Genomic DNA, 26,035 nt, shown 5'->3' with positions numbered 1-26,035 from the left:
GAGTCAAAGAACACAATAGACCTGAGAGTTTTCACGCTATATTTCTTAAAATGTTTTATCTTCTGGCTATCATTCTCTTAATCACGGAAAGGAACACGAAGAAACGTTCCAGAAGCTATCCTGACCTTTCAAAATCTGCAGTTTTGCAGTGTGCAACATTGTTAGGAAAACTCAAAGCCAAAGTTGTAAAACGAGATTCAGACATTCCAGATGGGGAGGGTGTGTTAAATTTTAGAATCCTCAAGTCTCTTTTGTAGGACCTATTTCTGCTCCTTTTTTAAATCCCTGACTGCCTCTGCCAAACACCTGCCCAAAGGAGAAAAACTCAGAACAAGCCTGTAAAGCAGATTTTGAGAAGTAACAATAAATATAGGGCCAAGACCTCCTAAAATATACGGACAGTGTAGAGACAATCAGAAATTCACACTACTTTGTTTGCTAAGTTTTAGTTCCGATAAGCACCCAAAGACGGGACTGTTACCCAAGCTGTTTTGAATCTCTGAGGTTTTTCTCTGCTACTAATTAGAAGTGCAAATACTTACTGCAATTTCCCTGTGGGCCATGAGAATTGCAAAATTGGTTAGGTGGCTGCATGCACACGTCGTACGAGTTTTATTAGTGTCAACCAGCTTGCAGCCCTGGGTAGACCAATATCCCATCATAGTTCTTTCTGAGTAGTTCCAGAAGGAGCAGTTTGCATTGAAATAATTGTCAGGCTGGGAAATAAAATGACAAGATAAAATTAGGATTTTACACTCTAAGATGGCAATAGCAATTGTTTAATATGTGTAAAAGGTAATTTAGATTAAACTTTGCATGTTTCGGACTATAAAGTTTTTCATCAGCAAAATTGTAGACTATGTTATACAAGGCAGATATCTAACTTAAAAGGGGTTTTATAGTCCGAAACACTCTAAAGTGTACTCTAAATTACCAAAGACCCATTTTCCACAATTACAATTTCCATCTTATGATTTTACATACTGATGGTACATTGGAATCATTTTTTTTCTTTTCTGACAAAAATAGACCCTTGAATTTGTTCTGAGAAAATTCTGTAAGGACCAAGTATTTTAAAAATCTATTTGGGGCCCATTTTTATTCTAAGTGACATGTCAGCATCGTCAAGGTTTTTAAAAGAGTGAACTAACTGCAGCAGATGTAAGAGAACAGTGCACAAATTCATTTTTCTTTGCCAATTCTGGGGATCACTTGGCTATCTGTGGGCACGTATTCACTCTGCTTGTAACAGAAGCCAAAATTCTGCAGCCAATCTTCCAACACAGGATAATGATTTAACAGCCAACTTCATTCTAAGGCACAGCAGAGGAATCACCTCTCTTCAAGTCTAGATTTTTAAAAACACCACAATACTTGATCACAATTGTGTTGCATATGATCAGTAAAATCAAAAAGAAGAAAAACAAACAAAAAGGTCTGCCATGCTAAAAAGGCAGAGTCCTAACAGTTAATACTAGGCTATCCTGCTGCTAAGGTAAGAGTTAATTTTCATTCTAAAACAAATTACAGTCATTTACATTTTCCTGTTGATTACTGAATTAGCTTTCATTAAGAATACACTTAAGTTCTAATAATCACTGAACCAGGCTCATTTAATTTTATGTTCACAGACTTAAATAAACTTATGTCTATGACCTAGTCCAACATTTGAAATTCAAATGGAAAGGTCTTTTCTTTCCTCTTTGCCTTCTCCCCATTCCCTTTCTCCCTGTCCCCAGCACTTCAAGTTTTGCTTTCCGTCCTCACTGGTTTTATAACCTTCTGTAACTTCATTAGCATATATAACTTACATCAATGTGTGGCAGGGTAAAAAGCACAGGATCTGTCAAGTATACTCTGCTGGATTCTTTATTAATTGAAACTGAAATGACGTGGGAATTCACTGCAATGGTGCTATTCCGACCAATAAAGTCAGCCCCCAGTTTTATGGTTGCGTTTTCTGTACTTAGAAACTGTCCCAAACTCCGGTAAATGATGAACACCAACTTCGCAAGCCCTAGGAAGGTAAAAACAGTCGTATGCCTTTACGGGAAATATGCTTACGAATGAAAAAAGATACATCCAAATAAGAATGAAAGGGAAGAGTCCTTCTGGACTCTTTATTTGGATTAAATTTCTTGGGAAAGAGGAAGGCATTATTTTAAATCTGCTTTTAAATGATAAGTAGTATTGTTATATTAAGAGTTAAATATGCAGCATTTTGGGGATTAACAGGTTTAAATGAACAAAAAATCCTGTCATTTGTGAAAAGATTCTGCTCCATCTTACCGTTCCTGCTGTTCTGTTTGACAGTATTTGCAGAAAGTTGGATTGAACTGCCTGCTCCTTTGATGCCCAGAGGAAATTTAAAGTCTTGGACCTGTCCTTCTGTACTGAGCACTGCCACTTCCAGAACTGGAGGAGGCAAAAGATAAAGGGGAGGAAAAAAGGACATTCTTTAAACTACAAAGCGGCACATGATAATTGCCTGGAAAACCACTGCTTCTTTTTTTTTCTGCCTATAAAATTTTACTGTTAAATTTCAACAAAATCATAAACTAAATTACTCTAAGTTAAACCTTTATTGATAACTCTAAAACATTTCATATAATCATTTTAACTTTTTTTCCCATGATTTTGTATCTTCTGTCATGAACTAATTCCTGACTTTTATCCTAGGAACAGCGTTAAGAGTTAAAAGCACACAACTTTTAAAATTTCATTTATACCATTAAAATAAACAAAAATATTTCAAAGTGGTTTTTTTTTTGTTCTGTACATTAAATAACTTTTCAAGGCACATTCCATGACAATGGTAAAATGAAATATGAAGTATAAATTTGAATGCCTTTATTGCATGTATACATCTATTTCTATGTATATGATATTTTCATACATAATAAGATTATATAGCTCAATTTTGCAATACTTGGTTTTCTCTAATTTCTGAACATAGTGAGACCAGCACAGCATATTTATGAGAATATGTTCGGGCATTATTTTAAACCTTCCCATTAATTCTCACTAGTAACTAATAACCTTTACATTTTTAAGTTATGTATGCCATAACTTAACAGTTATGCCCTGTGTGCCAAATCTGACCTGCCACCTCTTTTTGTAAATAAAGTTTTATGAGAATGCATCCATGTTTGCTCATTTACCTATTGTCTATAGCTGCTCAGTTTCTACAATGTCAGTTAAGTATTTGTAACTTAGACCATGTAGTTTAGTTGCTTAGGCTAACTATTCGGGCCTTTATAGTAAAAGTTTACCAACCACTGTACTTTATTCCTACATTCAAAAATTTATGGAAAGGGAACAGGCTGATATAGAACACTAAGAACATTTACCTAATCAACAAGACCAATGTTGTTTAACTTTGTTTCAAAAATATAATAGTCATAACATAAACACTGTCTACTGTAATTCCAATAAAGATTGCAATACTTGATATCAATATTCATTTAAGTTTTTAAAAGAATGGAAAAGCATTATTGGTTCTACTAAAGTCAACTTTTTTATATTAATAATTAGAATATGTCATTTTACTGATGAAATGAGAGGGATTATATACAAAATTCATTAGTTTCTTCCATTAGATTTTAAAAAGTAACAGATACTCTTAATAATTCAATAGAGTCCATACATTTTTCTCTGAATTTCACTCTAATGGTGTATATTCTTGCATAGCGATTTCTATACCTAGACAAATATGTGTGTATGTGTTTGTACACACACACATACACACACAGAGATATGATTAATTCACCTACCCCCTTTCTTTTTACAAATATGGGCTTATACCATTACAGTTACCTTTGGATAATAATTTATTTTTTTAATCTTTCACAAATTTGTTCTGTAAAGTATATATAGACTTAGTAGTAAATAGGAAATCATAACATTGGAAGATTTTTATAAGCTATCAGACTACATGTCAAGCACCTGAACTACAAGTTTATAATCAGAGTCATACAGATTTTAGAATTCTATAAGCTGCAGAAGCTGGTTAAAAATATTTATTTTACTGACCCATGCTTAGAAAGATTAAGTAGGTGGGTAGGTAGATGATCCCCTCTCTTTATATCAGATTCCATGTATGTGAAAAGGAGGTAGAAGGGGGGAAGAAGAGAGGAAAAATATACATCTAATGTATACCTCACTCCTTTTACGCTGAAAGGGACTCTCAATTATTAACTTTTCTTACAGAAGACAGAAGACAGGGTGAAAGACTGAAATCCTTTGAGTTCTCATGAAAAGTTCCAAATACAGACTTACATGTACAAAGAGTTAATTTCATTCAACAAATATTTACTTTAATTTTAGTGAAGTAAAGCTTTAATTCAAGCTTTAATTCAACATATATTTACATAAGTTTAAAAATCATGTCCATAGTAAAAAATTAATAATTTGAATTTTAAAAGGATCATTAATACAGATCTTTGTAGAGAATCAATAATCAACTTTATATCAATAAATAAAATTGTATCAATAAATAAGTAAATTTAAAAATAGATAAAAGGGAAAACTTCCAAAAAACAAAAAACTGCCTAAAATAAATGAAAAACTCTATTTATGACCATTAAAAAAATAACTGATAGCTAAATGTATGCTGATTCTTAAAAAACTGCTCCAGAAAATAGAAAAAGAGTACTTTTCAACTCATTTCACGAGACTTATATAATCTTGATGCATAAAACAGTACAGGGAAAGAAATTATAGAATATTCTCACTTATTAACAGGATGCAAAAACATTTAATAAACCATACATATATTTTAAGTGTAACATCCTGAACATACTGAGTTTAACTCAAAAGGGCATTCATTGCAAAATACATTAAAGTAGTTCACCAAATTAAGAAATTAAAGATGAAAAAAATTATTAGCCAAAATAATTCAACAAACTTCAATACCCATTCAATTACTAAAAAAAAAAAAAAAAAAAAAAAACTTTACAGAAGAGTAAGAATAAAAGAAAAAAATCTTTGCCAAGATAAAGGTTTTGTTATCAGATAAAGCTTATCTTTCCAAACGGACACGCAAAGAATGATGAAAAACTCAAGAAACATTCTTTTTAAAGTCAGGATGATTCCTATTAGGAGTTTTATTTATTAACATTGTACTGAAAGACCTACCTAATGCAGTAATTCAAGAAAAATGTTATAGAGCTTAAGAAAAAAGCAAAATGTTATTATTTACAGAAAATATAATTAACAGCACAGTAATTTTAAGAGAGACTCTATATATGATTGGAAGTAAAAGAATTTAGCAAGGGTGCAGTCAGCAAAATCAAATGTGATCCTGTACAACAAACAATAAACAATTACAATATGCAATTTTTAAAAAGGTACTATTTTTTAAAGTTTATTTATTTATTTTGAGGGGGGATGGGAGTGACTGAGGGAGAGGGGAGGGGAGGGAGGGAGAGAGAGAGAAAGACGGGGGGAGAGAGGGGGAGAGAGAGAGAGAGAGAGAGAGAGAGAGAGAGAGAGAGAGAGAGAGAGAATCCTAAGCAGGTTCTGTCCTGTCAGTGTGGAGCCTGACATGGGGCTCAATCTGAGGAACCATGAGATCATGACCTGAGCCTAAATCAAGAGTGAGACGCTTAACCAAGTGAGCCACCCAGGGGTCCCAAGATACTATTTAAAATAAAAACAAACAGTGTAAGTTATCTAAGAATAAAACGGATTTTAAAAATGCAACATATTAATGGAAAAAATGTAGAACTTTGTTAGAAGAACTAACAAAAAATGGAGAATTATACAAGGTCTTATTTGGGAGACCTCAACAAGTAAATAGATTTGTGATACTTCTTTCAAAATCAATTTACAAAATCAGCCTAATTCTAATGAAAAGTCCAATAATATTTTCCGAGTTTGTGGAATTTGACAACTGACTTTAAAATTCACATGGAAAAGACATGCCAAGAGCAGCTACAGTAATCCTCACGGAGCAGAATTTAAAGAACTTACCAGACATTAGCAGTATTGAAACAAAAACAAAAGGAGCAATGTATAACACACTTCTAACATGCATAGAAATGACAGATATCATTACAAACCACTGGGGAAAAAATGAATTATGAACTAAAAGTACTGAAACAACACATTATCTATATTATCAAAAAAAAAGGCAACAGAAAACAAAAACCAAATTAGTTTCTTCCCTCATATCATCAACAAAAATAATTTTCAGCTGGATTAGAACATAATTGTAAAAAAAAAGGCACAATTTTGTCATTTCTAAAGTATAAGATCATTTATAAAGTTACAAGTATAACTACATAGCAGGGAAAATTTTTGAGGACACCAAAAAGGAAAGTTTTTTTTTCTTAGTTCATTTATTTATTTTGAGAGAGACAGAGACACACACAGAGAGAGAGAGAGAGAGAGAGAGAGAGACAGAGAGAGAGAGAGAGAGGGACAGAGCACAAGCAGAGAAGGGGCAAAGAGAGAGATTCCCAAGCGGGCTCCGGGCTGTCAGTGCAGAGCCTAACACGTGAGTTCATGACCTAAGCTGAAATCAAGAGTTGGATCCTTAACTGACCGATCCACCCAGGTGCCCCAATTAAAGTATTTCTTAAGACAAAAAAAGTCCTACCCTAGAAGAACACACTGATAAATCTGACTTCATTATCCTGTAAAATAAAAGATATCATAAACAAAGTAAAAAAGAGAAGGGATGCTAGGAATGTTTTCGAACTATACAGTCTACAAAGAATCGGTGTCCAGAATACATTAGCTACAGAAAAATAAATGTATAGGCAAAACCTGTGGACAACAAATACACAGGAGAGAAAACTAAAATACCCAATAAAGACATTAAGTAATCTGAGAACTGCAAATTAAAACAATAATGTGGTCCATTCAAACCCATTAGAATAACACTTATGTCAATAATGAAGTGTATTTAGCAAAGAGATTGATGAAGAACAATGGTATTAAAGGTGAGAATGTAAACTGGTAAACAATATTAGAAAGCAACTTGGCGGTATTTAATAAAGGAGATGGGCCTGCTTCATCACTCAAAAATTCTATTTCTAGGTGTGTGTCCATATATGTCTAGGAAGGCACATACATATGAGCATGAAGATATACAAAAACCTTCACGGTTTTCCTTGTTATCAGCCAAAAAGCACAGGCCACTAAAATATCTATCATTGGCAGTCAAATCATTGTGGTGTATTGTTAGATTGAACGAATAAACTAGAGATGCACATATCAACGTGCATAAATATGAAAACTATAACGGCAAGGCAAAATTATACAACTACATCTACAGTGTAAAATCATTAATGTTAAAAGCACAAAAAAGCAACTATTGAACGTACATACTTGGAGAGCAAAATTAGAAAAAAAAATGACTAACACCAGCAAACAAATTAAGAATGGTGGTTACACTCATCCGATCAAGAAGGAGGGGATCCAAGAGATTTATATGTTGCCAATAACTAGCTCCCCCAAAATGTGAAGCAAAGATGGTGCAATGCTCAGGTGTGGCTCAGTTGGGTGACTAGAATACAGACAGTTCTGATATTCTCTTAATCTATATATTCTGTGTGCTTGGAATAACATATGCCTTGTTCAACAGGCTTCCTGACAGCCAGGACACTTCATTCATAGGACAGTCTCACTCACAACCAATGGTGTAGACAGGATTTTAATATATTTTTCTGTCTTTGTGGTGTCCAAATTCATTACCAAGTAGTAGCTCCAATGAGAAGAAAGGGGAAGAAAAGAGAAGGTACAGGAAAAACTATGGCCGATGCCGGGAGACCAGCACCATTCTAGGTTCCGTGAGCCTGGATCCCAGGGTACAAACAACACGGTGCCGACTTTGGCAGGGCCAAAACCAAGCCTCAATGGTGACGTGGCTTGAAGGAGTATAAATCTTTGCTGTTGAGAGCTGCTGTGACTTTGGGGTTTTTGTTACTACAATATAAACAAGCCTAAACTGACAGCCATGTTGGCTGCTAAGCCCACTGGGAAAATAAATGATAGGGTATTTTATAATGGATGAATTAGGCTGATAATACCCAAACCACCTAATCAGTCATAAGATCTCAAAGAAAGACAACCTAACATGTGCCTCTTTTGCAGGATGCAATGGAAAGGTTCTTGCAGAAAACAAATTAACAAATAAACCTGAACTCATCAAGCCTCTAGATCCAATTATTAGTACATATCAATTATGTAAAATGATATAGTGGGAAGAAATAAGCCAAATCGAGAATGTGGGAAATTTCATAGTACAAATCATCTGCTCAATTTCTTCAAAAAAAGGAAAAAGGTTTAAAGAAAAGATGTAGGGAGAAATGACTCAAGCAATGTATCAAATGTACCACAGGGACTTGTTTGTATCCTGGTCAAAACAAATTAAGCATTAACAAATTTACAAAAACCACATAAATTAGTTTTTTACTTTTTAAGTGTTTATTTATTTTTGAAAGAGAGAGCCAGGAGGGGAGGGGCAGAGAGAGAGGAGGCCGGAGGATCTGAGGTCGGCTCTGCACTGACAGCAGAGAGCCCTCTGCGGGGCTCAAACCCATGAATCATGAGATTGGGACCTAAGCCGAAATCAGATGTTTAACCAACTGAGCCAGGTGACTCCGCAAAATCAAGTAAATTTAAACATCCTTTTGTTATCTTTTGAACCTGTTTATGTTAATTTTTAAAAGTATGGCAATGGCACTGTGTTTTTAATGCATGGGATACATTTTAAAGTATTGAAAGTAATAATAATATGATGTTAAAATTTACTTTACAATGGTGAGAGTAAGTAATAAGTGAAATAGGGTTAACTAGATGTCGAAGATGGGTGATTTTTTGTCAACATGAAAAAATTCTGCTCCTCTCAAGATATTATTAAGAAAATGAAAAGAAAATCACATACTGAGGGAAAATATTCACAGTATCTATAACCAGCAAAAGACTTGAATAATAGATACATAAGGAATCTTTATAACTCATTATTAAGAAGACAAACAATCCAATTAAAAATAGGCAAAATATATGGACACTTCACAAAAAGATACATGAAATGGTCCATAAGCATGTAAGAGTTGAACAGCTATCAGTAATAAGTAACTTAGCAATTACACAAATGCAAAACAGAACCAATATGAGATGATACTACAAACTACTCATATGGCTAAAATCAAAAGGATTGACAATCCTAAATGTTCATGAGGATGTGGAGTGACTGGAAGTCTCATAGCACTTAGGAGTATGAAACAGTATAAACACGTGGGAAAATGGCAGCTTTATCAGTAACAGCGGAAAAGTAGAAACAACGTAAATGCCTAACAAGTGAATAAATACACAATTAGTGGTGTTTCCTTATAATGGAATACTACTCAGCAAGAAAAATGAAAGACTGCATTATTGATACTCTTACCAACACAGATGAATCTCAAAAACATTGTTCTGTGTAAAAAATGCAAGATCAAAAAGAGTACATACGGCATGATGCCATTCAACTAAAGGTCCAGAAAAGGCAAAGCTAAATTAGTGACAGAAAACAGACCAGCGATCACTGGGGGCTGGGGGTATGAGGAGATCTAATGCAAGAGAATCAAGGGCCCTCCTGAGGTGATGTTGGTCACATGGGTGTGCATTTGTCAAAACTCACCAACTGTACACTTAAAACCACTGCTTGTATTATATAGAAATTATACCTCCAAATTGACTTTAAAAAGCTATAATCAAATATAATTATATGAGATATAATTATACAATTTTTATGAGGTCATGTATTATAAGGGTAAATCACACAATAAAGTTAAACTAAGGATTCAAGGAGAAATCACTAAGGAGTCAAATCAAATTGTCTTAATACCTAAGATATTGTAGCCATGCCCTAAATTTAGTTAAGAGCTTTGGGAAAGTGAGGACATAAAGGAATAATGGGCTATTTTAATCCTCATGTCTAAAAAGAGAACAAGTCCCAGGAAAAAGGTAAATGCTTTCCTCATGCTAAATCATGGATGGTATTTGCCACCAAATTGTTTGTATTTTAGAAATCAAAAGTACATGTGTACTGCATTCTGTAACAAACTTCACCAACAATGTCTTTTGTTACTTTTTTAAGATTTTTTTTTTTTTTTTTTTTTTTTTAGTTTTTAAAGTAATCTCTACACCCAACATGGGGCTCGAACTCACAACCCCAAGATCAAGAGTCACATGCTCTACTGACTGAGCCAGCCAGGTGCCCTGTCTTTTTTCAGGTAAAAATTTTAAAAAAAGAAAAGAAAAGAAACCAGCATGAAGTGTAATACTTTAGAACTCTTAAAAACAGGCATTAGAAAAAAAAAATTCCTGGACATTTACATTTTCAGACTAGGTCTCAAGCTGCCATCGAATTATCTCAGATATCTAATTAACAATGTGTCCTGTATATATGCTAAGCTGATGAAGTTGATGGGAGCACAGCATATCAGCCTGACCCATCAAATATTTCTGCATACCTGAAAAGGGTGTAAAAGGGAAATTTCAGGTGTCTTTTTTTTTTTTAATAGCCATTAGAAGATTTTGAAAACAAATGTAGGTTAAACGTGCCACTTCAAATAATATTTTCTATGATTCATCCTCTAAGATGATCAACTTTACACTTTTTTATCCTTACAGGTATATCACTGGAAAAAGTTGAGAAGAATTATTCAATGTATATCTTAGGAATCTTATTGGGCTAGCAAATAAATTAACCAAAAATAATGAAAGTTTTGGACAAAACAGACAGCTTTATTCATTCTGTATTACTACTAAGGCTGTGGCAGAGTACCATTTTCCTTATGACCGCTATCCCAGATCACGGCAGGCCAATTTACATACTGTCGCCTCGTTTCACCTAATTTGAGGTTACTGAGTTCTTTATCATTCCCAAAGCTCAGAGTACACAAAAACATATGGTTTTAATAACACTTTATTTCTTTCTAAAAATTCAGTTATTTAAAATAAACTTAAACCTTTGACTTTAAATGCAATTATCATAATCTGATTTATACACCTTTATTTTCTGCATTTTAAAATATGAAGTCCCATGATTTAGGCAGGTACAATTAGGCAATAAGATATGGGATCCCACATAGTTTTTTCCAGTATATTGCACCAATGCACTCTTTTAGTGGAAGGAATAGTCTGTGTTCCCTTTTGTTTTTTGTTTGTTTGTTTTTATTTATGCTTGGGAAACTTTTTTGCTTTACTAAGATATTATAAACGTCATCTGAGTTCACCCTCTCTGAATAACCAACAATTCTAAATCATTCAAGCCTATATTAATATAATTTTACTGTACTTACTGAGTTTTTCAAATATCATCAAAAGTGAATTCCTACCTCTCACGGCCAGCATTTAAATGCTAAATTGTGCTTCGAAACTATCTGCAGCTATTTTGCAATCTATGAAGCATGTATATTCTGCATTATGGGAGATGTAGTTCGTTGACCACATTTTCACCTGAAGGCAGTTGTGTTTAGTATAAACATTTGGCTCAAATTCTGTGTGCCTAACATATCTGACCGGGAGGATACATTCCAGAAAGTAATTTAAATTCATTAGGAACATGTTATATAAAATGGGAAAGCGTTTTCCCCAGTTCCACAGCAAGCACTTTCATTACTTACGCAATCCATATTCTGGCATTTAAGTACTCTAAACTTCTTTAATGATTTTTCAGTTGGAAAAAAAAAAAACCTACATAAAACCAACTTTTAAAAGATACAGAAAGATTTTGGCTTCTGCATTAATTTTATGAAGTGTGATCAATAAATTGTAATTTGACAAAAGAGAAGTTTGGCTCTGGGAAAAAACAGATTCAGAAGGGAAGCATCATTCTCTTAAACACGTACCTTCTAAATCAAAATTAAAGCTGACAATATATTCACTTACCAATATTTTCTGTGGGCATTGAGACCCTGGTTGGTTCTACAAGATTGTCAGCCAGGACAAAGGCGCCTTCTTCCAATGTATCGAGTAACATCGTTGCTGTGTGCGCTTGTTCAGAAGAATTCATGTGTTTCCAGGATTCCAGAGCTTCAGGTCTCAGAAGATTGTCCACTGTGTCGACAATTGCCTGCATCCATTAGAAAACTATCATTAGTTTTGACTGCTTCTAGTACCAAGGTGATTTTCACTCACTGACTAGTGACAATTGTGATATTTATCTGTCATGATGATTTACTCTCATTTCAAGATGGAAGAAGACCTGAACAACATCTACCTGGCCAACTTGAAACATATCTTACCATCTCAAAATGGAGCTGAAGATTAGTAGAACACTATTTGATTTTAATGGGTAAACGTAAAAAGATGGCTCGTTTATACTCATCTAATAGTATCTCAACTATCGAAGAGAAGTACAACCAACGTCAGCTCTTAACCTGAGGAATTACTCTTACACACATGTCATTCCTACTTATAACCTCAAGATTTAAATGTTCTATATAGAAAACCCTGAGATCTCTAGAATAGCCTGATATTTATGCTTGAAAAGTTAAACCACACTGTATTTTAGAACATGAACTAAAACAGTAATCAAAATAGTGCCTTATACCACTGTCCACTTATTACCTTTGGGAAAAAAACCAAGATGATTTCAAAGTTTATAAATTATCTGTGCGCATTTCACTCTTCCAATTCCCTGTCCAGCTAGAAAACACTTGAGAGTATACCTTAGTTCATAAACAATGATCTGTTTTTAAAAGAATCAAGAGAACAATCCAAATATTTAAAGCCTATACTAGTAATTTTAGGACAACAGAAAAGTAGAATAAGGTCTTCACAACCATCCGAGTTGTAAATGTTCATATTTGTAGATTCAATTTATTACCAACAAAATAACATTAAATAAAAATACAACCCAGTCAGTTAAGCAACTGAAGGTAGGCTTTTGTACTGATAACTACAGCGTACATTGACTATGGCTTGGAGAGCTGAAATCACTAAGTTTATTTACTCTATCCCATTTACCTAGTCATAATATGTCATTAAGGCCATATATAAATTGTTTTGATCTATTGGTAATCACTGAGGGAAAAAAACATACATCGTGCAAAGAACAACAAAAATCGCTACTTTGAGGTACGATATTGGAATAAGCAAGGGGAAAAGTTGTTTGAAGCTACTGTCAGAGTAAGATTAATTAGCTTAATCCATCTTAATATCCTCGTTCTGTCTGCCTTGTGAGCCACCACGACCTTCCTGGCAGGTGGAAGATACTTCCAAGTAGCGTTAAAGGCTTTTTTTCTCTCTCTAATGGGAGATAGAATAGTCAAAATGCTCACAGTGATACTGCTGCAGCCATTAACTAGAGTGGAACAGAAATTGGTCTGCTGAGGCTAGATTCATTAGTCACCAAGAAATACAGACTGGAGCCTCTAATCTAAGTTACAAATGAATCCTCTGTCACCAAGTGGGAACTCACTTCATTTGCATAGTGTAAGTCAGCTTCTGATTTGTAATTTAAGTAGTTTTATTAGTCTTATCTGGGCAGAGAAGCTCATTTGAGAGATACTGAAAATGACACTGGTCAGAAATTAAGGTCACACTGAAACTCACTACGCATACACATAACTCGCTGATGACAAGTTTTTATTAATTTGAAACACTCCGTATTTATTACCATTTGTACTTTTCTAGCGGAATCAAAAATGATCATTAGCCTAATCATATTCCTTAAGTAGTCTCTCCCTGCCAAAGAAAGACGGCTATTCTTTTCCCACTGAGATCTATGTCCTGGGCAACATACCAATTATTACATTTCACACATTAACTAACACCTTAAAGGTGAACTGAAAATTTCAGTATGACAAATTCTATACACTTCAGCAGTTATTTCTTTGCCCCCATTAAACAGGCTAAAAAGGAAATTCAGAATATTACTACCTAAAAACAGACTTTCCCGACACCTTTCCTTTTGTAAAGTTTTCAGATCCAACACTGTCTATTACGAGCTAGTGACAGGCCCTTTTTTTTTTTTTTTTTAAAGCTCTTGCAACTACAACTGGTAAGTCATGGCTTTTGAATAACCTCTATTCTACAGAACTACAGGGTTTTTCGTTTTGTTGTCCTATGTATGTGAATTAGTTCTTCAAGGTATGATTTATTAAGATTACGGCCCCCAGAGGAGTAGGATTAGAAAATAACCATCCCCCCAAGAGAAACTTCTGAAATTCACATAATAAAACAAAATGCAATCGGGTATTATTATTTTGATCTATCACACAAAACTAGCGTGGCACACTTCCACTGTCAGCCTCAGCATGCTTCCTATTACTTGGATATACCAGGGAGAAAAATCGGCTGGAGTGAACAAGGATTCTGAGCCAAACAGGGGCTTTCTGTTTCTATTAGCCTGATAAAAACCAACATAGAACATATATTGATAACACTGTCACATTATTTATATTTCATTTCTAGTAACCCATCCCCATGTCAACCTGCTTCTAGAAATGACTCCTAAAACTTTCAGGACAAAGCCTTTTTTTTTTTTTATTTAAGAGTACACCACAGAGATAAGAAAGCAGTGACTTTTTCATGCACATACATTATGACTCTACAGTCTTTGATATGATAAACTGCCAAGAATATATCATAGCTGTTTTACTCAAGTTGTTTTTTAATCCACAGAGATGACAACAGGAAACAAAGAGACTGTATGATTACTTTCCAATTCAGAGGATATTTCATTAAAATTCTTGCATGTTTGGATAAATGAAGAAAGAGCAAAAATTATAAAAGTAAATTATTTGCTTATTCTGAGAGTAATATACCTGAGAAAAGCCAACATTTGTACAGCTGATATGGGGCACATTATATAATTATCAAAGACTGAAATACATTGGATCATGCAGCAAGATGAGAAAGCGTGGCAGGTAGCTGAAGGAGGGAGAAAGCAGGGTGACAGCACAGGAGAGATACCTTAAGGTAAGCCCTGCATGTCTTCTCTCGTTTTTGGAGCTTTTTAGTAAAAGAAAAGAAAATCAGAGGTTAGATTTTATCTGTCGAAAATGAGGAAAAAAGAAATCCTCAAAACTTAGGCTTGTGTTCCTGAGCTCAAAGTTTATTATGCACAGCAGTCCTCTGGATTTTTGTGAGTTTACGCTGACTGCCAAAACTGCCCATTTACAGTTTATAGCTGCATTTTATTAAATATACTAATCCAAAGCACTGTGATAAAACTAGAGCCAAAATATGTGGTTAAAAGAAACAAAAATGTCTACTTTTTAACCCTATAAAACCATATTAGCCACGGATTTTGGCTTAATATGAATCCCATAGGCTTATTTTATAGTATGGTTAAAAGAGCTACCAAATTTTTGTCATATTAGGAAAGATTAAGAGCACTAATAACACCATCCTCTTAGAGAGGGAAACCTGTCCTTCTCCCCAAACCTGCAACTGAAAACAGTATTACAGTGGCTAACATTCCTCTATGCGGTACAATTTTGCTGCAACCGTAAGAGTTGCATGTATTAGCGTCCAGAGTGTATGAGGTGTGTAACACATAATCTCTTCAAGTGCAGATAATGCGTTTGGAAGTGGGAGTACTGACCACAATCAGGCAATGTTTGCTACCAACTAAAATCTCCCTCAGAGATTTTAACTTTTTTTTTTTTTTTTTTGTCATGTTGCTCCTTTCTCAACTCTAATTCTCTCTTGGGAAATTAACCGAATTAGAAATTTTGTTTCTAAGTATATGTCAAGCATGGGGGGCAGGGGTTTGGCAGTCCAACGCTAGAAGAATGAAGAGCTGCCATATAAAATGTCTGACTAAATAACAGGAAATTCCTACCTACCTTGTTATAACTCCGTCCAGCGGAATCCTTTTCACTAGGTTTCAGTTCCTGCAGCTGTGCATCAAGAATGTCCACCAACTGCTCCATCAATCTCACCGAAGAACTCACATCTCCAGCAAACACTGGCCCTTTGGTATGTTTCGCCAGTTCATTGGCAAGACTAGCAGCGTTTTCTCCACTTCTGATCTGAAATGACAATTTATATTATCTCAGTATGACTTCTTGTTCTGTTTGTGGCTTCTTGTTCTTTTCCCGAGTATCTCTGTTGTGGTGAGAGAAATAGTTGCAAATATGTCAAAATCTGCAACTAATTGAGACCAATAACTTTCTCTTCATTTCAGATGATTAAAGGTTCTTAAATCCTCAAGACACAAAAGAAATTCTTAACCAGACCTTGAAAAGAAATGAAAAGAAAAGAAGAAAACCAGAAATCCCTTTTTAAAAAAATCTTTTAGATAGCTCTCTCAATTTCACTACCACCATTTTAAATAGCTGCTTAAAAATCTGATTTATTTATTCCAAAGATCCAGAAATTTAAACCAGAATGTAATCAGCATGATACTGGGAGGTGTTATCTACCACTTGCTTGCATTTCAGAAAGGTAAATGAGGAAGGAGAAACTAAAATGTCACTGCATTACACTGTAATATTAAAGTTACTAATGCCTTTTAAAGTCATTTTTGTTTATTCTATTATAATCATCTGTGATATAAAGCACAAACATCTGCTTGCATTCTGTGGATTCAGTTGCAAACTTAATGATATTTGATTTATTAGGCCAATGGACTATTTGTCTTACACACATCAAAAGAAACAGAACAAACTAAATATGAATGAAATTAAGCAAGTATGTATTCATTAAAAAGCTTAACATAGAAAACAGCATGCCCCAAAACATATGTAACTTTGAACAAATAGTTTACAGACAAAACTATGCATAATTTTTTAAATTTTTATACTGAACAAAGAGCAATGAAACTGGTTTTAACATACAAAGCTAAATTATTTATGTTAGACGTTAAAGCCCTTAATCACCAATGTGTATCATATTAAAAGGTTCCAACCAACCTTCTGAGCCAGCTGATTTACCCAGTGTGAGGTACAGTTGCTAAGATCGGGGCCCTTAGGGTTCCATGTTCCAGTGGAAACCATGCAGAGATAGGAGGCAGTTCCTACAACAGATGTAGAAAACAACAGTGAAATTGAAACCATTTTTCTGCAGGCATTCGGGAAATCAGCTAGGATGATACTACTCTGCATGTTAAATTTTGAATAAACGCTAATGGAAGTGGTTGACAATAACTGACAAAAAGTAGGGTATAATGCAGATTGTAAACAGTAAATATAAAGTCAGCATTAAGTATCAGACATTTACAGCAAACAAACAAAAAGCCCTTGATTTTCTTGGGACTCATCCAAAATGATACTCCTAATGAGAAAGGCAGCTGTAAGAAGCCTCACTGGAGTCCATGGGCAAAAAATGCCACGCTTGACCCAGGTCTTTAAAAGGGAGAGGTAATTCACAGCCTGACCTTCAATAACTTGTGCAGTTTATGAACCGTTAAGTTGTCTACAGATGTTTTGTTACCAAAGTTAACAAAAATAGTAACAGAGGTAGTTATCATCAATGTCTCTCTTTCCTCGAAATCACCTCGGTGTAATTCAGAACCAACTTACTGAATTTAAAAATAGACATTTGGCATTTTACAAGAAATACCTCTTGTTCCCTTGGGACACGGTCGTTCAACCATCATTCCCCTTTGTGTCTGAGGCCACTTTATCCCCCTCGCGTCTAATGCCTCGCAGAATCTCTCTGGCAGGGGAAAAATATTTGTTACAGGAGAAATTTTGGTTGTAGAAACTGCTGGAGGTGGTTTTGTCCCCTTGCTTCCTTCCTGTGATCCGGCTACGGTTGTGCTCATGGGGCCTTTCTGTGAAGCAGTGCTTGTGGTTGGTACTGTGGTTTTGAACAGCTCAGCTGAAGAAGTTATTGTCACAGCTGTGGTAGGCACTATGGAAAAAAGATGAGTATATTAACCTCAAACACACACTTGCACTCACATACAGGCACACACGGGAACGTGTATAGGCACAAACACAACACAAAACCCCTCCCATCCAGTTACCCCAAGTCCAACGAAATGAGAGTTAGTGAGAACGCCAGTAAGGTCGGAGAAAGAATAAATACATTCATTTATGTCAATTTACTCATATCGTTGACTAAGTGATGGTCGTGGAGGCTTTACTATCGGTTTGTCTGTTCGACTCGAATTGTGTTAAGTCTGTATCTCAATGAAATATTTGAGAATACAATTTAAGTATATTTTATGATGCATCATCCAACAGAAACCGAAGGTCGGTTTTAAATAAAGTTGCGGTGTCCACACCAAATATATTATATGTTAAATGAAACAATATGGAAAAATTCTTTTTTATATAAATTCATACCCTATAAATAATCAAAGTATCAATAAAAACCTGACAATTATATATAATTAAGACAACAGAAAATTTAAAGTCACCCGCTCTACATCTTGCAGGAAAATAAATACTGTGACATCTTTCCACCCAGCAGCCATTCTTGCTTGAGAGAATTTTGAGCATGCCTGATTAGATCCAAACAGAAGATGAGCTTGGCATGCTTGTGCTGTGTTAGTAAGGAAACATCTGAGGCTTTGTTAGGCATATTTACATTTGAAAATGTAGGCAGAAAAAGCAACTCTTCTGGTCACAGGTTACAATGCAATCTCTTATCAAGATAACAGGTTAGATCAAATCATGCCTAATTTGAAAACAACCCTACATTATCTTACCGACTTGAACAAGGAGTATAAAAGGAACCACAGTTACACATTTAGAGTATAAACTTAAAAAGAAATTATTTTAAAAGGTTGACTTCTAGCATTACTTTCCAACTGTTAAATCCACCAGGTTAAAAAATAATGGAGCTTAATGTTTCCTTCATTAACTACCATTTAATTAGTTTAAAGAACGAAAATTCTGTCAGTAAAACTTTAATGCTATCATTTAAAATCTATTAGGGGGCGCCTTGGTGACTCAGCTGGTTAAGCATCCGACTTCGGCTCAGGGCCGGATCTCCGGGTCTGTGAGTTCGAGCCTGGCGTCAGGCTCTGTGCCGACAGCTCAGAGTCTGGAGCTTGCTTCGGATTCTGTGTCTCCCTCTCCCTCTGCCCCTCCCCTGCCTGTGCTCTGTCTCCCTCTCTCTCTCAAAAATAAAAAAAATACATTAAATAAAATCTATTAGGTGATCACACTAAAGTTTTATCAACACTTATAGATTACTGTCTCTTAAAATCTTACATATATGATGCTGTAAATTTCAATGATTTGAGTACAGCAAATTAAAAATAACTATTTTTCAAAAATCTTACAAAAACATTAAGTTATTTTATGCTTTCTCTATAATGTGAGAAACAAACTAGAACTTTAGAACTTAGAAAACAAGTTTATATAATCACTAATATGTTTAATATTTTAAGCTGTGGTCCATAAATAGTTATTTATATAATCCTGCCACTACTGACAGAGTTTCCTAAGTTCACCACAAAAAGTAGTGTGCGTTTGTTTTAGTTCTTTAGCGGTGAGACACCTCTTGTTGTCCGTAAATGCATACTGCACACTTTCTACACCTTTTTTCTTTCTTTCGCAAGAGAAATTTCTTAATCATGTGTTTTATTTCCAGGGCATAATTTATTGACCATATGAGAGATGCCTGTGTACATTAGTCAAACATCATGTCTAGCCAGCTGCTGCAGAAACCTATTCAAACCTGTCTATCTTTTCCTGTAAAGCACTTGCCTGACATCTTGTTAAACCTCTGTAATTTTCTTTTGATTACAATGCAGCCAGGCTTTCAGTGCTTTCTCAATTAACATTTGTCAAAAGCATCACAATCTTTTACAGAAGTGTCAAATGACTGCCTCTGAATCAAATCTTAAAGAGTAGTGGGGAATCGGAGCAAAAGGAAAAGGGCAGAGCAAAATGGTTTAGTGCCACACCGTCTTATGTATCTCTTGACACCGCATTAATTGGTACATATTTAATCACTGAAGTACGAATTAACAATACTGCAATTAGCGATCCGTTACCTAACATCCAGGGAAGATTCATAAAAACTCAGTCAAGGTAGGTAATAAAATGACCTTTGGTAAATGCACAACATTTCATGCAACATTCAATGTGTTTTTGAGAAAAAAATTTCATACATTTTCACCTTCTCTTCATCAAAAGTTTAAAGGGAATCAACACATTCTTCAAAGATAAATCAATGAAATATTGGGACGTTGTGAAAAACGTGAAAGTAAACTTGTATGTGGCAAAATTAAACCCTTCCTAAAGACCATGAGGATCTCTGGAATTTTGCAAGGCTGAAGTTTAGCACCTTCGAGGAAAGCCATTTTTTCTAATGACAAAGCCACAAATGCAGAGGTTGTTTCTAAAAATTAATATTTCTTCCAGAAGTGAAGACAGGTCCCAACAGGGCATCTGATAATGATAAAAGCCTACACTTATTCAGCATTTATGTACCAGATGCTATGCTAATCACCATTCATGGATCATCAGATCTTCTTATTTAATCCTTGCCACAACCCCGTGAAGTAGGCACTATGATTATCTTCCTTTTACAGATGAGAAACTTGAGCCATGGAGAAGGTTAGGCAATTTGTTTAGGGTCACCTGGCTATATTCTTAAGTGTTATGATCTTTTCTACATAAAAGATTTTCATAGACTCTCGAAAAGTATGGCACCCCCCCCCCCAAAACATTCTGCCCTTATTTTATTTTATTTTTTTAAAAAAATTTTTTTCAACGTTTTTTATTTATTTTTGGGACAGAGAGAGACAGAGCATGAACAGGGGAGGGGCAGAGAGAGAGGGAGACACAGAATCGGAAACAGGCTCCAGGCTCCGAGCCATCAGCCCAGAGCCTGACGCGGGGCTCGAACTCACGGACCGCGAGATCGTGACCTGGCTGAAGTCGGACGCTTAACCGACTGCGCCACCCAGGCGCCCCTCTGCCCTTATTTTAGAGCATTTAACTGAGACTTTTCTGTGTAAATCTCTAAAACAAGACAACATGCAGGAAGATGACATAAAATACTAGAGCAACAGACGATAAAAAGTTTCATAATGAAACTGACATGGCAAAAGATTCAAAACTCAAGAATACCCTAAAAATGGTAACAGAAAACACATGGCAACCCACAATAGAATTTTATCTCAAATCTAGTCTGATTTTACAAAGTTCTGTCCCAGAGTTATCAGGGTGTTATGTCAAACACTTAGATGAAATGACTTAGCATTCTGCCTACGCTTATCATTTGAGTATAGAGATGTAGGAACAATGCTAAGAAAGTGCTAATAAACACACGTAAGAACTACCCATGCAAATTTCAACAAGCACATACAGAATGCTTCAATTTACTATGACGGTGTTTACTAACTACAGTGTACTAACAACAGCATCCATTTATGCTACGGGTAGCACTTCCCTCATCCAGGCCCAAGAACCCACTCACTGTTCACTGAATAAACTCCAGTTATTACAGTGAGTCCATGGCCTGGAAAGGCAAAACTGTGTATTCATTAAATTTACTTTTATTCAATGTCTAAAAATAATGATCATCTTTTATGAGCAATCATGATCAGTGGAAAGAGGTTTCAAGAAATATGGATTCTTGAATCTACTTCCTAAATAAATCAACCTATTTCTGTTGATAAAATTTTCTTCTCCTATTATTGAAGTGTCATACTTTAAAATTACTCCAAGACAAATATTCAGGAACTTTCAAAACCCAAGACATCGTGTTTTTTCAATAATATTTGAAATACCAAATTTGCAGACAAAGTAAATATAAAGCAATTCAGATTAAGAAATATAAAAGAGTTTATAAAAAAAGAACTGAAAAAGTTTTTCCTAAGCCCACTCTAGAGAGGGAGAAGGTGAAAAGAAAAACAGACTTAGTTTAGAGAAATGGAGTGAATGAACTATGCAGAGATCACATAAGGTTAAAAATTCAAAGAAAAAAAAAAGATGTATTTGAAACCATGATTAGGGTAAAGAAATAATATACTTGCCCCGTTAGGAATAAAAAGGCTTGGGTTTATAAATGGGGAAAAGTATTGAAGTTAATACACTATGAAACAGTCCACAACAAAAAATGAAAGGAGTGGTAATTTTACCATTTTATATACCAATGTATATACACCTTGGTAACACACATGGTTAAGCAAAGCCAGTACATAAGACTCTGAATTACAGCCAAACCAGTCAATCATTGCTTTATGACAGCTGAAGACCTGAATTCTCTGATTGCTTTGTCCTATCAGTTTTGTGGATCTTGCTTCTTAAAAGCTGACAGTAGCTTATTGATTTGACCTAAATTGATGGGCCAGAATAGTTCTACAAGGCCCCATCTCCATGCATATAGATATCAGCACACATCTTGGATGAGAAAGACAGGAGTCTCTAAAAGCATATGAAGATAAATTATAAGAAAGAAAGAAGAGGATATGGTTCCAACAGCAGCAAGAGAAATTTAGGTCATATAAAACTTTTTCTACCATTAAGGGCTTAATAAGGGGTCAATATGAATTCTCACTTTCCAGGAGTATTTAAGAATGGCTAAATATACTGGATAACAAAACACAGTTGTAGGAACACAACTACCAAATATGCCAAGTTTCTCATTTTCAAAGCAGATAACCGCTCTTTCCAAAAATATCTAAATTATCACAGACTTTTTGATCTGAAATGGATCAAATTATTTACCAGAAAATAAGCCACATGTGGAAAACGACATTATTATTCATCTTATATTGTGTGACCAGTGGACAGGGCAATGATTCTTTGTTGAATTGAACCTGTAACTCAATTTATTCACAACCCTTCAGTTGTTGCCTGACTATGAATTTGCATTTCTATAAGTATTTATTTCTTTTTTTCCTAATAGAGGGGTAGAGATTTTTTGCTGCCCAAAACAAATTTAACAGCTGTGAGAGTAAGACAGGTTACAAAAAAGATTAACACAAGGATCAATACACAATGTCAAATTTTGTCAATTTCTGAAGTTTGCCTGTAACAAACCTATAGGGTAAAGAAGAAGGATGGTAACTAGACAGTTGAGATACAGGAAACATCCCAAATTACTGGTCCTATGGGAAAAAAGATATGCCTAAATTTAAAAGTAAATGATTCTATATTATCAATAAAGATTTTTATGTCTCAAAGATTTAATTGCTGAAAATTTAACAACAGACATTACCACTGTAATTTTAAGCTAAAAAATTTCAGACATACATGAATTAGAGTAACAATATGCCATTCTTCTCTTTTTAAGCAAAAATTACATATTTTTGGTATACTAGAAAGACTCGAATGAGAATTTCAACTATAAAAAGCTGTGGGTTCTGTTCTTAGGTCCTGACCCTATTAGAATATTTAGAACTCAGTAATAACATATCTTAAAAATATGTATACGTACACGTAATTATGTTTAAGTCTGTGGATGTGTATGTATTGCTTTAACAGAAAAAGATACTAATTTCTTTTCCACCTTGTTGAAGAGACTGATTTAATCATGTCAAAGTTCCAAAGAACTTTCTGGTTCTTAAAATTTTGAAGTAACTCAGTAATTTGAACATTCCAATTAACTAGGTAAATTGAAATATTCAGCTTTAAAACACAAATGCTATTGTTCAAATAGAAAAGACATAATGCAAGCTTTATAGCAATATATGAATCAGTTACTTTATCATGAGTATGAGGTAATCTGGTTTTAATGAAATATTCATTTAATTTACCCTCAAAAATTGTTTTCCACAGAACTGAATATAATTGACAACTAAAATGTATTTCCAAAGGTTTTACATTACTTTCTAAAGTAATGATCCTCCATAAAGTACCTAAAGAGAACACAAATTGAAAACGTTAGCTTATCCATCTTCATAAATCATCACTTGGGATCATTTAATGCTTAGTCTATGTGTGACAGTTGAAGTCACAGAAATATTTACTTAAAACCATCACTAATTTATCAGGAAATAAAAATGTGTGATTCTACTAGGAAGATGTTGGATGACTCCCTTTCCTACCCAGATAGTAGATACCACAACTTCAGAACACTTATGCCTGACATTGTACATCAAACCTGACAATTCTCCTGGGATTTCCTAACACACATTTCCCTTAACCACTGGCGCCAAGAAGTTAAAAGGTCTGCACATAGATTGTAATCAATTCAGAAGTCAGGTAGGAATAGGAAAAGAAAAACAAAAAAAAACACAAAGCTAACAGGTTCGTAGCTGGTATTACATTCTTAGCAATGCAAAACAAAACCGACTAATGATGTTACAATTTTTTGAAGTCAACATTTAAATGAAAAAATTCAAAGAAAGAAAATGGGCCAAAATAAGGGTAAAATGTACACACTACGTGCCAACATGAAATACCACGACATCATCCTTTGAGTTTTAACCATGAAAAGGGGAAGAAAACGGACAGGAAAAAAAAAACACAAAAAACCTCTGAGTCTTTTAAAAGTAAGCTATTATAAAGACATGAGCATTAGCAAGCAAACGTTCTTACCTTGGGCAGGATCCGGTGGACCAAACTCCAGAGAATATCGTAAAATGAAGTTATTGTTCCACACGTAGAGTTGGTTATCTCTAGGATTGTAATCCACTGCAGCAATATACTGGTATTGGTTGGGGAAAGGAACATCTACATACTCTCCTCGGTTTAATCGGGTATTGTAAATGTAATCAATTGCATTCTTGCCTGTTTCACTCTCATTGTCTTGATAAACTGACCTGACCACATAGAGGACTCCGCAGATCATAAAAGCATTTGATGCAGCACGTTTGTCATACACAGTCTCCCACGTTGCTTCAAATCGAAGAGTATATGGATTTAGTTGGCTAATAACTATCATTCCATTGTTCTGTTCAGTGGCATAAATGACCCATAAGCCATTTTCATCAACTGCTAGGTCGATATCAGTCTTTCCTCCCCATCTATATGGTGAGGTATCATGATAGTTGGCATAGTTAATTATGGCCTCTCCACTCTTAATTCTAGTCCTCAAGTCAAATTTCACAATATTCCTTGTTCTCTCTTTGTTAAAGAAGACAGCACCATCATATACTACAAATCCAGTACCATCTACTCGATTTGGAAGTTTATATGTTGTTGTTTGGCGACTGTTTTGGAAATCTTCTAAAGAAGCATATTCTATTAAAGTATCGGTACGATAGGGAGTCCAGGGCATGAAATAAATTTTATCTGCAGCCTGAAGAGGGTCCTTGCACCAAGCACCTGCCTTTTGTTCAGCTTCATATATACATGGTGAATCCACAATTGCTTTCAAGGTCCCAGGGCACACAAAAACTAACAGTCACAGAGAAAAGACAACAATTAAGCCAAGTTAAAAAATTAAACAGGCAAACACAAGTTTCAATGATCATAAGTCAAAAGAGAAAAAAATTTGTTTTATTAACATTTGATTTTTTTGTAATTTATACTTAATACAAGTACCACCTTTCCTTCTTCAAGTTACCATAATCAATGTACCAGCATACAAAGTGGCTGGGGTTTGTTTTCGTAAGGGCAAACCTAAGTTTAAGATCATTCACAGCTAAGTTGACAATGTGCACTTTTGCTATGTGTTTTCAAGCTTTTGATTTGGTAATTTATACTTTAAAACTTTTAAGCTTTGTGCATAGCAGTGTACAAAATATTTAGTCCCAGCTTTGTACCCTCCTTCCCCTAGCACACTTGTAAACCCTCAAAAAGCAAAACACCAAAATAAAGCAAATAAAACAAAAACCCAATGTGAAGGCTTATTTAGAACTTTTATAAAGTTAGACTGAAAACAAAGGTTCTTCAATTGAAGAAACGTAAACATTCGGAAAATGTAATTAGGAACAGAGAAAAGTAAATACAAGAAAAGCAGAGATGAAACAACCAGGAGACCCTGGAACCATGGCATGCTATGGAGAGGGTTCTGGAAGCCAAGCAGGATGACACTTTAATAATAAAATATCCAAAGGTGTCAGAAAGAGAGATAAAGGGTGAAAAAGAAACACAGAATGGAGGAGCAGCTCCCCCTGGCCGACTTCAGAATTTTTACCCCATCACCAGATTTAGCAGTCATATAATTTCACTGTAAACAGTCGACTTCTTTATGAGGTGCATTTATGAGATCCTGCTGATTACTTTAA

General features: G+C 34.8%; 1 protein-coding gene across 10 annotated transcripts in view; it reads right to left on the bottom strand.

Moving 5' to 3' along the window:
• ADGRL2 (adhesion G protein-coupled receptor L2) overlaps positions 1-26,035 on the bottom strand; it is a 188,177-nt gene that overhangs the window by 24,290 nt on the left and 137,852 nt on the right. For all 10 annotated transcript variants that reach the window (XM_042997664.1, XM_042997663.1, XM_042997666.1 and 7 more), the window contains exons 5-12: positions 24,402-25,202; positions 17,512-17,805; positions 16,863-16,966; positions 15,795-15,980; positions 11,887-12,070; positions 2,290-2,415; positions 1,812-2,017; positions 543-716 (exon numbers count right to left, since the gene is read on the bottom strand). In XM_042997664.1, the coding sequence (XP_042853598.1) occupies positions 543-716; positions 1,812-2,017; positions 2,290-2,415; positions 11,887-12,070; positions 15,795-15,980; positions 16,863-16,966; positions 17,512-17,805; positions 24,402-25,202 (2,075 nt within the window). The remainder of the gene's footprint in view (positions 1-542; positions 717-1,811; positions 2,018-2,289; positions 2,416-11,886; positions 12,071-15,794; positions 15,981-16,862; positions 16,967-17,511; positions 17,806-24,401; positions 25,203-26,035) is intronic.

The sequence above is a fragment of the Panthera tigris genome, chromosome C1, assembly GCF_018350195.1.
Source record: "Panthera tigris isolate Pti1 chromosome C1, P.tigris_Pti1_mat1.1, whole genome shotgun sequence".
NCBI classification, from domain to species: domain Eukaryota; kingdom Metazoa; phylum Chordata; class Mammalia; order Carnivora; family Felidae; genus Panthera; species Panthera tigris.
This window is presented reverse-complemented; position numbering and strand designations above follow the sequence as displayed.